Source organism: Magnolia sinica, chromosome 3 (assembly GCF_029962835.1).
Source record: "Magnolia sinica isolate HGM2019 chromosome 3, MsV1, whole genome shotgun sequence".
Lineage (NCBI taxonomy): Eukaryota > Viridiplantae > Streptophyta > Magnoliopsida > Magnoliales > Magnoliaceae > Magnolia > Magnolia sinica.
The window spans coordinates 108,418,943-108,432,277 of NC_080575.1; the positions used below are offsets into that span (position 1 = coordinate 108,418,943).

The 13,335-nt window shown below is 39.7% G+C and overlaps 1 protein-coding gene across 2 annotated transcripts in view; it reads left to right on the forward strand.

Annotated features, from left to right (window-relative positions):
* Positions 1–12,271, forward strand: part of LOC131240628 (protein ILITYHIA) — a 103,273-nt gene extending 91,002 nt beyond the window's left edge. For both annotated transcript variants that reach the window (XM_058238970.1, XM_058238972.1), the window contains exons 48-60: positions 6,732–6,842; positions 6,927–7,064; positions 7,144–7,266; positions 7,446–7,517; positions 8,649–8,761; positions 9,074–9,232; positions 9,321–9,417; positions 9,505–9,687; positions 10,467–10,661; positions 10,733–10,912; positions 11,009–11,141; positions 11,516–11,594; positions 11,798–12,271. In XM_058238970.1, the coding sequence (XP_058094953.1) occupies positions 6,732–6,842; positions 6,927–7,064; positions 7,144–7,266; positions 7,446–7,517; positions 8,649–8,761; positions 9,074–9,232; positions 9,321–9,417; positions 9,505–9,687; positions 10,467–10,661; positions 10,733–10,912; positions 11,009–11,141; positions 11,516–11,594; positions 11,798–11,840 (1,626 nt within the window). In that variant the 3' untranslated portion in view covers positions 11,841–12,271. The remainder of the gene's footprint in view (positions 1–6,731; positions 6,843–6,926; positions 7,065–7,143; positions 7,267–7,445; positions 7,518–8,648; positions 8,762–9,073; positions 9,233–9,320; positions 9,418–9,504; positions 9,688–10,466; positions 10,662–10,732; positions 10,913–11,008; positions 11,142–11,515; positions 11,595–11,797) is intronic.
* The last annotated feature ends 1,064 nt before the right edge of the window (positions 12,272–13,335 follow it).

Consider the following 13,335-nt stretch of genomic DNA (forward strand, 5'->3'; position numbering starts at 1 on the left):
GGCCCCACGTGGGCCATACCACACATACGCACACCACAGTGGGCCCCACGTGGGCCACAACATAGAAAACAATGCAAATCCACCCCTTCACACATCTCAGTGGGCCCCACGGGGGCCATACCACAGAAAAAAATCTGTATCTACAGAGATATTGAAAAGGAAATGAAAAAAATTATAAAGAAAAAAAAAACGCACAGTAACCAGCATTTTAAAAGGGAAAAAATGAGAAAAAACTCAAAATACCAAGTTATTTTCATTGTACATCGAAAAAAATTCAAAAAAAAGGAGCGTGCGTACCTATTTTTGTCTCAAGATGAGATTGAATTAATAAAATATGCAAAAGTTGAAGCTCCATAGCCGATCGCAACTGAAATAGGAGAAATCCGATTTCTTCGTCATTTCTTCTCCATTGTGGAAAAAACTGCACCAAATGGAGCTCCTTGTAGTCTCCAACAATCGGCCAAAGAAGCCCCTTAGAAGGGCCTTTCGATCGCAAGATTGAAGAGGGGGGAGAGGAAGCAACGTCGATTTAGGGCTGGCTGTCGAATACACTGCTGTGGTGTGAGTTCACCACCATTTACGGCAGTGAAAAAAATAAATCAAAACAGGTAGCGCGCACTACCCGCCCTACACGCTACGTGTCCGTAGCGTATGCCATGACCCATGTAGCATGCGCTACAGGGAATTTACGCTACGTAGCGATTTTGGAGCACTATGCTACCTGCGCTACTGAAAACACTGATCTAGATTTTATTAATATTATCAATTACAAATTGAACACTACATTGAACCATGTGCCTATGAAAAAAAAAAATGAAATAAATTTTTTCTAATAAACAAAATTTTGATGATATCAATACGTTGGCGATAGTATTGAAATATCGTCGATACACTAATGATCCAAGAATTACCTAGAATTTACATAGGCAAAAATATTGGCAATAAATTGGCAATACATTGGCAATACAAGCAACACCTAGAATTTACACAGTTGAAAATATTGATGATTACATTAGTGATATTGATACATTGGCAATACTTAGCGATACATTGCTAAATGCTAATACCTGGAATTTCTGATAATACCAATGTTATCGGTATCGCTGAGCTGGATATAAAGATAATAGAGATATTTCGATAATATCAGAGATAATTCGAACAATGGCCATTGACAATCTGCGTAAAACATTGATGATTCTCACCAATGTTTGTCTCCTTTATTATAAGGATGCGAAATCAGTGGACTACATTTTCTTCATTTGTTCTTTTGCTTGGGAAGTCTTGGGCATAATCCTTCATGCCTTCAATAGTGAATGGGTTATGGTGGCTTCTATTGAAGATTTGTTTCGTGTGTGGAACCTCTCGATGCTTGCTACTATATGGAGTACATGGTTGGAACAGAATGATCATTGATTCAATGATGGGAGCAAATTGCATTCGGGGTGAACTACATGATCAATGCCTTAGTTAGATGTTGGGTTTCTTTATTGCTTGGGGTTTATATGCCGCTAGGCTATTGTATTGTGATTTTCTTTTTCTTCTTGTTCTTCCCTTTCGCTTGTATCTTTTGTTTTTCGTTTGGTTGTCAGCCCTTAATAAAGTAGTATTTAAATTTTTTTTTTATTTTTAAAAAACACTTTCAAACCACCTCCTCTAGCCCTTGTCTTAAATTGATGCACTCGTGAGGAACAAGAGCACTATCCAAGGTCTACCCTCCCCTCTACAAAGGCGCCTTGGTTCTTAAAGATAACACTGCCAAGAACTCCACGAAATTTGGACGCCAGAACTTTGGCAAGGATTTTATACGATCCACCAATAAGGCTAATTGGTCTGAAATCCCTCAAACTTTCCACCCCTGAAATCTTAGGGATGATTGCAATAAAAGACAGCCCCATTTCCAAGGAGAGATGACCCATAGCACTCAAATTCATAACGTCATCTTTAAGCATGTCCCAAAACTCTCGAAAGAAAATTAGTGGAGAACTGTCTAGCCTGGAGGCTTTATCTCTCCCTAAAGAGAACTTCTTTCACTTCTCCCTCTGGGAAGGGGCGATCCCTTTTTTTGTCCTATATCCTCTTACCTTCTACCATGACATTGCTCAGCTTGTTGTTTCCTGCCCGAATACTAGCAATGTTATGAAAAAAGCTAACGTTTTTTCTTCCCCTCTTTCAACCAAGTAGCACACTATCTCCTTTTCTTTTAGTTGACTACCGTAGCCTCTGGGCTAACTTAGATCTCAAGATCTTTTCCTCATTTGATAGCTCTGATAGCTTATCTCCTGCCTTCATCTCACGAGCATAAATATTGCTTAACATGCAGTTCATCTCTTCCTGCTGCTTCCCCATCATTATTTCTTCTTCTTCTTCTTCTTCTTCTTCTTTTTTTCTAATCCAGAATCTTCCTTTTTAAGAGCTTTAACTTTTGATATAAAATTAACCCAACTTAGACGTGGACCTCAAAAGAATCCCACCAACCTTTGACTATGGAGGAGTAGCTTTCGACCTCTAACCAGTATAACTCAAACCTCAAAGATTTGAGACCCCGATTCTCCTCCTCCACCTTCAATAAAATTGGACAGTGGTCTGAAGCAAGATTATGCAAGGCATGTTGGTAAACCAGTGGCATCTTCTCCACCCATTCAGGGGACACAAGAAACCTATCCAGCCTTGACATGACGACTTGATTTTTTCATTTTTTTTTTTTGAGAGAGAGATAACAATAATTTTATTAAGAAACCTATTGAAATGCAAGAAAAGAACACAACCCAACACTAAAATTAGAAAAGAGAGATTTGCAACCTTAGCTACATTAACATAAATGACCCAACCTAAAACAAGACCCTCAACTTTCCAAGTAACCTTTTCCACTAAAGAGCTCTCATTCCGAAAGGAACGACCATTTCGAGCCCCTCAAATAGCCCTAAACAAAGCCACAATGATGAGTCTCCATGCAATTTTCCTATGCCCCCCATGCCAATCCCAGAAAAGGTCTTCCACTGTCTTCATTATGAAGCAGTGACAAGAAGTGCTCCCAAACTTTGCGAACAAAATGGCAATGAATAAAAAGGTGGTCAATCATCTTCGCATTCTCCATACACGTCGGGGCAAGGTGTTTCGTATCCTGTTATGATACACCTGTAAAGGTTGATATGTATAGAAAACGGTCATGACCGTTACGCGATACAGAGGAGAAATGGGTTAGTTGGTTTTTTGGGACCGTATCAGCCGTTACAGGGCATAACGACTGTTACCCTCGTAACGGTTGAAAAACGGCCACTTTTTTTTATAAAAAAAATCCATTTCTCGTCATTTTTTCACTTTTCTCATTCTAAAAACTCTCGTATATCATTTTACAACAGATTTCGACCGCTCTTACTATAGTTTTTAATATTAAAATCATAGATTTAAGTGATTTGAGTGAATAGAAGTTCCAAGGGCCTTTTTTTCAAGAATTGAAAAAGTAATATTTATGCCTTTTTTTTTCCTGATTGATAGTTCTAATGCTTGATTGTGATGTGTAAACATTAGAGACATAATCATGTTCACAAATTCACTAGAAAGCCCAATACAATGCTCTCACCAAAGAGTGGACCGTTACACTACCATAAACATGTTCAAAACAAAAAAATGAATACATCTTTGGAATATTTACATTATTTTGGATTTTCTAGATATTTTTTAGATTTTTTCGGGCAAAAGAAAATTCTCAACCATTGCGGTGCGGGGGTTGTAACGGTCGTTATGCCCCCTTATCGGCAATTATGACTGATACTCGTATCGGTAATGGTAGTGACCATTACAGCCACCGTTACTGATACGGAATACCTTACGTCAGGCAGATATTAGGGAAGACTAAGGATCTTCTTTGAAGTTTGTTAATAGTGAGAACTATTTTCCTACCCACTAACCAAAGAAAGAACACCACACAAGGTGGGCCCCCATAGAACGAATGATTAAATGGATGAGAGCGAAATATGCGACGTTGCTGACTAATCAAGCTAAGTAACGAGCAAATAGATAATTTACCTGATCAATGCACAATCCAAATCATTGAGTCCACTGCTTAAAATGAATTATCTATACCCTTTAGGCAATCTTGTAACCCGGTGAACTCAACAATCTCCTCATTTGTCTTATTCCTACGGTAAGGAGGATTTTGCACTGCAGAGCCACCACAATAAGAATAGCAACCAGCTATAGAAATGAAACGATCAAGAGCGAGGTGAGCCACTCTACGGAAAAGATCTTGAAGCGCACGATCTCCACACCAAATATTCACCTAGAAATGGATGCAATCCCTGTTCCCGAGTGAAAAGGCAATCCCTTTACCAGATGATATGTCGTCAACATCGCTTTCCAGATACTAGAGGCTCAGTAAAGTAAACAACTCTTCACAAACCACTTTCCCACCTACACTTTGTACTTGCTAGCAATAAGCTCCCTCCGAAGCCTCCATGCTTCGAAATCAAATCTCTAAATCCACTTTCCAAAGAGGGCTAGATTCATGACACCCAAACTTTTTAGGCTGGCTCCACTCGTATCAGTCGGCTTGCACTCCTCTTCCTATCTGAGGAGATGAAACTTCCTTTCATCCATAAGCGCCTTTTCCAAAAAAAAAAAAAACGTTCTTTGCTTTTCAAACCCATACAAGAGACCAAGGCCGACTTAGGGCATTTCAAGAGAGACAAAGTACATGTGCATATTAGAAAAATGTGCTTTAATTAGAGTCAACAGACCTCCCAAGGATAAATATCAACACTTCCAACTCACTAAGAGGCGGCCCTTAATACGTTGAAGGGAACACCCCCATCTTGCATCCGAAAATACCCACGTGGAGCCATAGGTCTTCACTACTAACATGAACTCCGAACATTTCTGTTTTGGCTACATTAATCTTTTATGCCGAAATTGCTTCAAACCAAATAATGACTTTCCGAAGTCGTCCACTGAAATCACATCTGCATCACAAAACAAGAGCATATCATCCGCATACTGAAGATGGTTAATTTGAAACCTTGAAACCCCAGTATAAACCATTCTCCTCCCCTTCACGAAGCATCTTGCTAAGCGCCTCCCCTATAACAACGAGCAAGTAAGGAGATAGAGGATCCGCTGCCTGAGGCCCTTGGATGCCTTAAAATGATCTTTTGGTGACCCATTAATCAGGATAGAAAAGGAGGTTGATTGCACTCAAGACTGGAACTAACCCCTCCACTTTGACCACGCCCTAATCTCTCAAGCATATAATCTAAAAACTCCCCTGCCTGAGGCCCTCAGACGCCTTAAAATGATCTTTTGGTGACCCATTATCATAGGCCTTCTCAATGTCAAGCTTGCAAACCAACCGACTTTTCCTCTCCCTATTTTTGGAATTGATGCATTCATGGAAAGCCATGACAAAAGCTCCTTGAAGAAACATTAGAAAGTCATCAGGACCCAGGGCCTTAATCGCCACACATTGAGTCGAAAGTGGCTTAAACCTCTTCCTCCAACATTAGCGCTTTGAGCAAAGAAACATGGCCATTGACCATGTCAAACTTCCTTCTCCCAACGAAAGATATAGAAAGTCATGCTCCCCCCAAAATCATGCTCCCCCCCACCCGCCCGATTTCCTGAAAGCAAATCTAGTGACCACATACCCTTTTACTCCTAACTCAGTTGCTACCCACACAGGACGACCCCTGTACCCTTTTACTTCTAACTCTTTATTAGGCGAATGACCAGGCCCAACTCATCACGAGTCTCATCAAGTTGGCCAAGTCATGGTTAGGAGCTAGTTCCTGGTGAATTGGCTCAAAATCCCAGCAAGTTCGGTCAAGCCACAAAGTTGTGATTTCTATTCCAAGCAAGAACTCTAACATAGTGTAGCTTGAACGAAAATTTTGAGATAATCAATTCCGTGACTTTTGAGTAAAACCATTTGGATGCAATGTTGATTTACAGAGGAGCTATGCTGCCAGCATGATGATATTTAAGAGTGAACACCTACTTACATCCAACTTATTATTTGCATCTATGCAAATTTGTCATCTGTCACTTATGATTTTTTTTTCAAGGGCAGCCATTTCACTTCCATAGCCTGTCTCCACTCTCCAAGAGGATGAGATACAACTTCCCTCTTATGACCAGAGGAGGAAGATAATTTCGCAACAAAGGATCTATATGCAGGATATAAATGCTGATAGGGACTTGCTAATGGGATGCACAAATACAACTATGTCCCTTCCTTCAATGCAATAGGACAAATCATAGAAATGGCTGTAGAAATCAACAAAAGATGAGTGAATAGAACATGTGAATTGTGAAATCTGAAGGTTGCTTCTGTTGAATCATAGGAGAGTCAAAATATACCATTCAAGTTCACCTCTCATAGTATCAACGGTGGCAAATTACTGGCATCTCTGTGTGGGGACGTTATACCAATTGCTCTTTACTCATCAAGATGTGCCTGAACCTTTTGTGTTTGGCTTGGATTTGACTTCAGCATCCAAGCATTTAGTCGCATGTTGTCTTTTCCATATTTTGCATTCGTGTGAGAATGCCTCCTAACTGTTAGAATTAGAAATAGCTTGTGAGCCGTATAAACTTCATACAATATCAGAATATGAATCTTTGTACAGCTTTTACATTCTTCCTGACCTCTATCTTGCACTGTCAGGTTTCATGCAATCTAGGTTGTGATTCCTTAGACATTCTTTCTATTCAATGTAATTATTGCTTGCTCAAATTAGGATGTCCAACAATTGGCAAAGAAGGCTGCAGAAACTGTGGTTTTGGTCATTGATGATGAAGGTGTGGACTCATTGATCTCAGAGCTGCTTAAAGGTGTTGGTGATAACCAGGTTTGTTCCCATTGATTGCCTTTTGCATTTATGAAACTCTTTATTGGGTTCATATGTTTATTTGTTTTAGTATCTGTTTTTCAGGCTTTAATGCGGAGGGGTTCTTCCTATCTAATAGGATATTTCTTCAAACATAGCAAATTGTATTTGGTTGATGAAGCTCCAAACATGATATCGACACTGATTATTTTGTTAAGCGATTCAGATTCAGCAACTGTTTCGGTAAATCCTGGGAGGACAAGTCATGGTTCATAGCTAGTTCCAATTCAGTTTTATGAAACTTTTTCTTTTTCTATAATAGGTTGCTTGGGAAGCTTTAGCAAGAGTTGTTGCCTCAGTTCCCAAAGAAGTACTTTCTTCGTATATAAAATTAGTACGTGATGCTGTCTCTACAGCAAGAGATAAAGAACGAAGAAAAAGGAAGGTGTGTTAGTGACAACCTTTCAATTCTGTGGAAAGTGATTTTTAGCATGATGTTATCAGAATTTATTATGCTGATACTTTTTGAGTAAATATTCCTCAGTTTGCTAACCTTTTCTGTTTGGATTTTTTGAGGGCCAATACCCTTTTGATTCCTAAGTATCTTGTTTATTGGAATTGCAGGGAGGACCCGTCCTTATACCTGGTTTCTGCCTTCCCAAAGCTCTTCAACCATTGCTTCCAATATTTCTTCAGGTATTTCTAAAACTTTATTCCTTGCAACTTTAAAATGCCCTTTGAGACCCCAACATGTGTTAGCTTTTGAGTCATTCCAGTAAATTCGAATTATACATATTTGTACAATTAGCACAACTATATATGATGGTGTTGCTGTTTATATTGTAAATATATATATGTTCTGTTATCCGTGCTTCTTGATAATTTCTCAATGAGAGTTTAGAAGATTTTGTGTCTGATTATCTTCTCTTCCTGACTGTCTATACAAAAGTTCCAGATAAATTCAAGAGAGGAGGAACTCTATATTCTGAGTAAGGTGGAAGTGTAAGAAGTTAACACACTGTAGAGCTATTGGATATAAAATCACAAATGAAGTGCCTTCTAGATTTATTCTGCCCGATGCACTTTTTCCCTACTGAGTCCAATTTTATATATTATCTCACGTTGCCATATCATTGATTGAGAAGTTTAGAGATCCTTGAGTGGTCTTCAAGTTGGACGTGAGCAATGCTTTTTATTGGGGTATGGCTTTTCTTTTTGGCCTTATTATGGTCTTGCATTTTCCCTAGGTGGAGAATATATCCATGGATGACTTTCTTCAATGTCTTCTTTGCTATTGGGAAATGATTAACTTTGAGTTATCTTTACGATTTCATTCTCCAGCCTCCAGCTCTAGAATCTTATGAGGACTGAGTGCGTGGTCTATTAAGGACCTAGTTCTGGCTGAGACTGACAACTTAGGCTGCGAATCATGCTTCCATCTCAGGCGTGTTCCTGTGGCTAAGTTTGTTTTAATCATTTTCAGTTTTTGGTGCAATGTTGGGTCTTTTATATAGTTGATGCATGTTTCTTCACTTAAAGTGGGAAGCCTATGCCAGGAGTTGACAGTATTGCAGCTTCTTGTCTGTCTTGTGTGAGCCTTCCTGTTCTTCTAATATATTACTCCAAAGGGAAATGAGTTGTCACTGTTTTCTGCTTGCATATGCTCTCGCAAGCAGCCAGTAAAATCAAATGCTGTGTCTGCACCTTTACATATGCTCATTTGCTGCATAGATAGAGATCCTGGGTGTGCTAGCTTCTGGATGCTATCTTCTAGCACCACTTTTGGTTTGTAGGCACTTAAATAATGCTTTGCTCATATCCCCCCAGGGTTTGATAAGTGGCTCGGCTGAATTAAGAGAGCAATCAGCACAGGGGTTGGGTGAATTGATTGAAGTGACTAGTGAACAAGCACTGAAGGAGTTTGTCGTTCCAATAACTGGGTATGTATTTTGACATATCATGTACATTTTACTATGGGGATATCATATGCATATGGCCCACTTGTTTCTTCTCCTCCTCTCTCTCTCTCTCTCCATACCTGTGTTATTGTGTGATGTGGAACTCGTACCTGTGGTCATGATAGTCATTAAATTTTCTGCTAAAAGTTCTGCATGGTGATGTTTTTGGGTGTGCATATGTGCATCCTTCATCTTTGTCCATTTGCTTACACAAGACCTGCTCGAGTATCTAGAGATCCCGTAGTTATTGACTGCTGATCGTGTTCTTACTGACTATTGTGACCTTGATTACAGGCCTCTCATTCGGATCATTGGCGACAGGTTCCCTTGGCAGGTGAAAAGTGCCATTCTATCAACTTTGTGCATCGTAATAAGCAAGGGAGGGATTGCATTGAAGCCTTTTCTTCCACAGCTTCAGACAACGTTTATCAAATGCCTGAAGGATACTGCAAGGTTGGAGCATGTTTGTGATATTTCCATTTTTCCTCATCTTCCTCTTTTGCTTATCTTCACCCATTTGTTACTTGTTGTTTCAATGCAGGACGGTTCGTTCCAGTTCTGCCCTTGCACTTGGAAAGCTTAGTGCCCTCAGCACTAGGGTTGACCCTTTAGTTAGTGATCTTCTGTCCACTTTGCAGGTGATGCTTATTACTTTTCATCCTATTGTACGTCAAGTTTGAATAGCCATAGTCGCATATTGCTTCTAAAAGTGTAGGATGGTTCAGGAATCGGATGGTGGGGTTCGAGAGGCTGTGCTGACTGCTCTTAAGGGTGTGTTGAAGCATGCTGGTAAGAGCGTAAGTAAAGCTGTTAGATCTCATGTGTGCAACCTCCTCAAAGATTTGATACAGCTCGATGATGATCAAGTTCGAAGATCTGCTGCAAGAGTACTGGGAATCATATCACAGGTGACACAAAAATTAAAACTGGATCTTTTCCCTTTCCATGGGTTGTTCATGGGTTCATTTTAACCATAACTACTACAAGTTCGTCGAATCTTTGCTTTCTTCTTTGAAGATGCCCGGCATCCAAATAATTTTATGGTGGCCAATGGTCTCTGATATATCTACGAATCCACTTGGTTAAATATTGAAATGCTTATGAAGCTTATATCTGCTGCTTAGTAAATCACCTCATGTAAAACATCCAGTCTGCCTTGATCTGCTGTAATTTTGCTACCTCAGTCTTGTAGTAGCTTCTGCTGGCACGCTGTCGGTCTCTGATGCAAACTGCAGTTTGCAAGTTTTCCCAAAAGAGAAAGGAAGAAGCAACATGGAGCTTTTCAGCTGAAAGATTACCTCTTTATGTTTACTAGATCACTAAAGGAATATGGATTACAGAAATATGTGATGCTTCTCCATATATTCTAGTTACTACAAAAATTAAACAAACTTGGAAATCCAAAAACACTTGTAAATTCCCCCACCAAATGCCAGAATTCTTTACTTCTCAACTTTTCCTTGGGACTCCTGCAACTCCCAGAAATTACAGAACTGCCACTGTACCGATCTTCTGAAAATTACAAAACTGCGACTGGACAGCCTTTTAACCCAACTATTTTGGGAGTGAATGACGTACAAAAAGTAATTCTGTAAAGAGTACTGTTTTTCTGTGTGCTTGGGCTCATTTGCTCCTTTTATTGGTTCATCGCTAGTATTCGGCTTATGTTTGGTTGCTGCTGTCACAGTACATGGAGGAGGGCGAGCTCTTTGATCTGATGACGCTGCTGTTAAATTTGGTTTCAGCTCCAACCTGGTGGGTCAGGCATGGATGCATCCTTTCATTCTCGTCCATGTTTATGCACAACCCAGCCATGGTATGCCTGTCTCCAGTGTTCCCATCAGTTGTAGACCACCTTAAAGATGCCTTGAAAGATGACAAGGTATAATAACCTTCACTTGGGTGATGCTATTCGTAGTGGCTCCATATGTTCTGATGACTTTGTCGAAACAGTTTCCTATCCGTGAGTCCGCAACTAAGGCGTTGGGAAGGCTTCTAGTATCGCAAGCTCAAAATGAAGCACTGAGCACTAATGCTAGGTTGGAACTTCTTCCATTGCTAGTGTCAGCTCTGCAGGATGACTCTAGTGAAGTCAGAAGAAGAGCTTTATCTGGCCTGAAAGCAGTTGCAAAGGTTCATGGTTTATACATATATTTCATTCTGAACTCCTTGCACTCATAAGTTTCTTGTAGTGCCTGCTGAATTCAAGCATATCTGTATTAATGCCAGGCAAACCCTTTTGCGGTTATGAGCGATATTTCAATTTCGGGCCCAGCACTTGCAGAGTGTTTAAAGGATGGAAACACCCCAGTGCGGCTTGCTGCAGAACGTTGTGTTCTGCATGTCTTCCAATTGACGAAAGGTTTTTTATTTTTCATACTATTATTTTTCTTTGCTTGTCAAATTGTTGAAAATTCCTTACGAGCTGTTAGGCTGGGTTTGGATGTGCTGTTAAAGTGAATTCCGCTAATTAGTTCAATCAAGTGGAATAACCAAATTGTAATTACACTTGTAGTATTCACATTGAAGACCTATGTTCCGAACTGTGGTGATGTCACATTGAGGGATACTTTCTCATGATGAATACCAGGCGACATCAGTATAATTTGGACATTCCTCTTTATTAAACTGAACCGCCAAATTCCAGTTCAATTCTTTAAATTTTTTTATTTTTTTTATTTTGGTCAAATGTCTCTACTCTCTACTTATGGTCTTGTTGGGCAAACGTCTGAATAGGTGCGGAGAATGTTCAAGCTGCACAAAAATACATCACGGGCTTGGATGCAAGGCGGTTATCAAAGTTTCCTGAACACAGGTATTTCATCGATGGTGTTTATTATTTTTGTCATGGGCATGTAGTCAGATCTGTTGATTTTAACACCTTTTCATGGCAAGAGAAAGAACGTGGAAGTTTCATATTACTACTTACCCTTTAGCACATGCATATGTGTGCATATATTACTGTTTGTATTAATTTATGTATATCACTGAAGTCTCTGTCTGAATCTGAAAATGCAGTGATGATAGTGGAGATAGTGATGATGAAATGGAAACTAACTGATGTTTTGGGCATTCACTGGACCACTTTCACCACATACTCCTGCGTCAGGATGGGATTTTGCATAGTTCAAAGTTGACCAGGGATTTCCTTTTACATTCTTATAGTGATTCAGGGGGGTTCAGTCTCCAGTAACATATTTTTTTGTTACAGAGCTTCCGGGAAGAGGGAAGATGACTGGGAGGATTTTTTTTTTTCCCCCGAGGCTTTTTTTTTAATATAATTATTATTATTATTGGTAATGGCATTTTGTATATTTATCATATGTATTCAAGTTTTGTTCCCTTTATATATGCTATCTTCTTTGATAATGGGGAAAAAAAGGTCGCACTTGCTTCTGCTTCTGTAGCTTTTTGTACTTCTATTACAAGCAGTTTTGGGATGTGAAATGGTTGGAGAAATTGAATATGGAAACTTCCATCGCTATTTCTTGATTTTTTGTTTTAATTTATTTGATGCCCAAATATGAGAGGGAATTTTGTACTGTATCTGATTGATTCTCTTGCTGTTTTCATCTATGATATTTTGTTTGAAATTACTCTCCATTCCTGAATGTCATGCACCTCGAAGTAGTCAATTACGTGGGAATTATCTTGAAACGTTTGGAGTATTTTGCAGTGGTGAATATGCTAGCGAATGTTGACATATTGCCCACCTGTGGTTGTTGTCAGACTAGTAGACATGCCTTACTCCCCATTATTTTTCTTTTAGTATTTGTATCAGGTACTCTTCTCGTTGCAGTTTTTGCCCTCTGCATCTTTTTTTATTGTGAGCACAGAACTGTGCTCCTAGTTTCTGTACAGATCGAATGGAGATTGGTCCCGGCATTTAGTGGCTAGATCAAGTTCTCTAGGCTATGTTAAATGAATTCACACCAGCTAATCCTTGTAGAGATGGCCTTTTGAATTCTTAAAACCCCATAGAATTCAGACCACTAAGCCTTGGGTCTGATTAAAATCCTACTAGGGCCCAATTAGCGGTTCGGTGGGTGATGCTAACAATTAGCGGGCCATGCCTTTTCAATGAATCTAGACTGCTGATAAGTCTCTCACTTGCCTGCCCATGTTGGCTAGGTACGGCCTCAGTTGCTTAGTAGATTCGTCTGATTTTTAGGTCAGTCCCCACACTTGGGAGGAGCCCATCTAATAAAACTCTGGATCTAAAATGCATCGTGCGGACACGGGCAAAGGATATACATTCATCGTTTACTCAACAAATCCAATCAGACGGTATTTTGTACCTCACTTAAGGGTGCGTTTGCACATGGTATTAGATGGGATTAGGTGGGATGAAATTGCATTTGGTCCCATGCCAATTTCACTCAATGTTTGGGAAGATTGGAAAAGCTTGGAATTAGATTAGATGGAATCGCATTGGGTCCTGTCCCAATTCCACTCAATGTTAGCAAGTTGTGTAGGTCCCACCATGATGTGTGGGCTATATCCACACCGTCCACCCATTTTTTTGAGATCATTTTAGAGCATGGGCCAAAAATTCG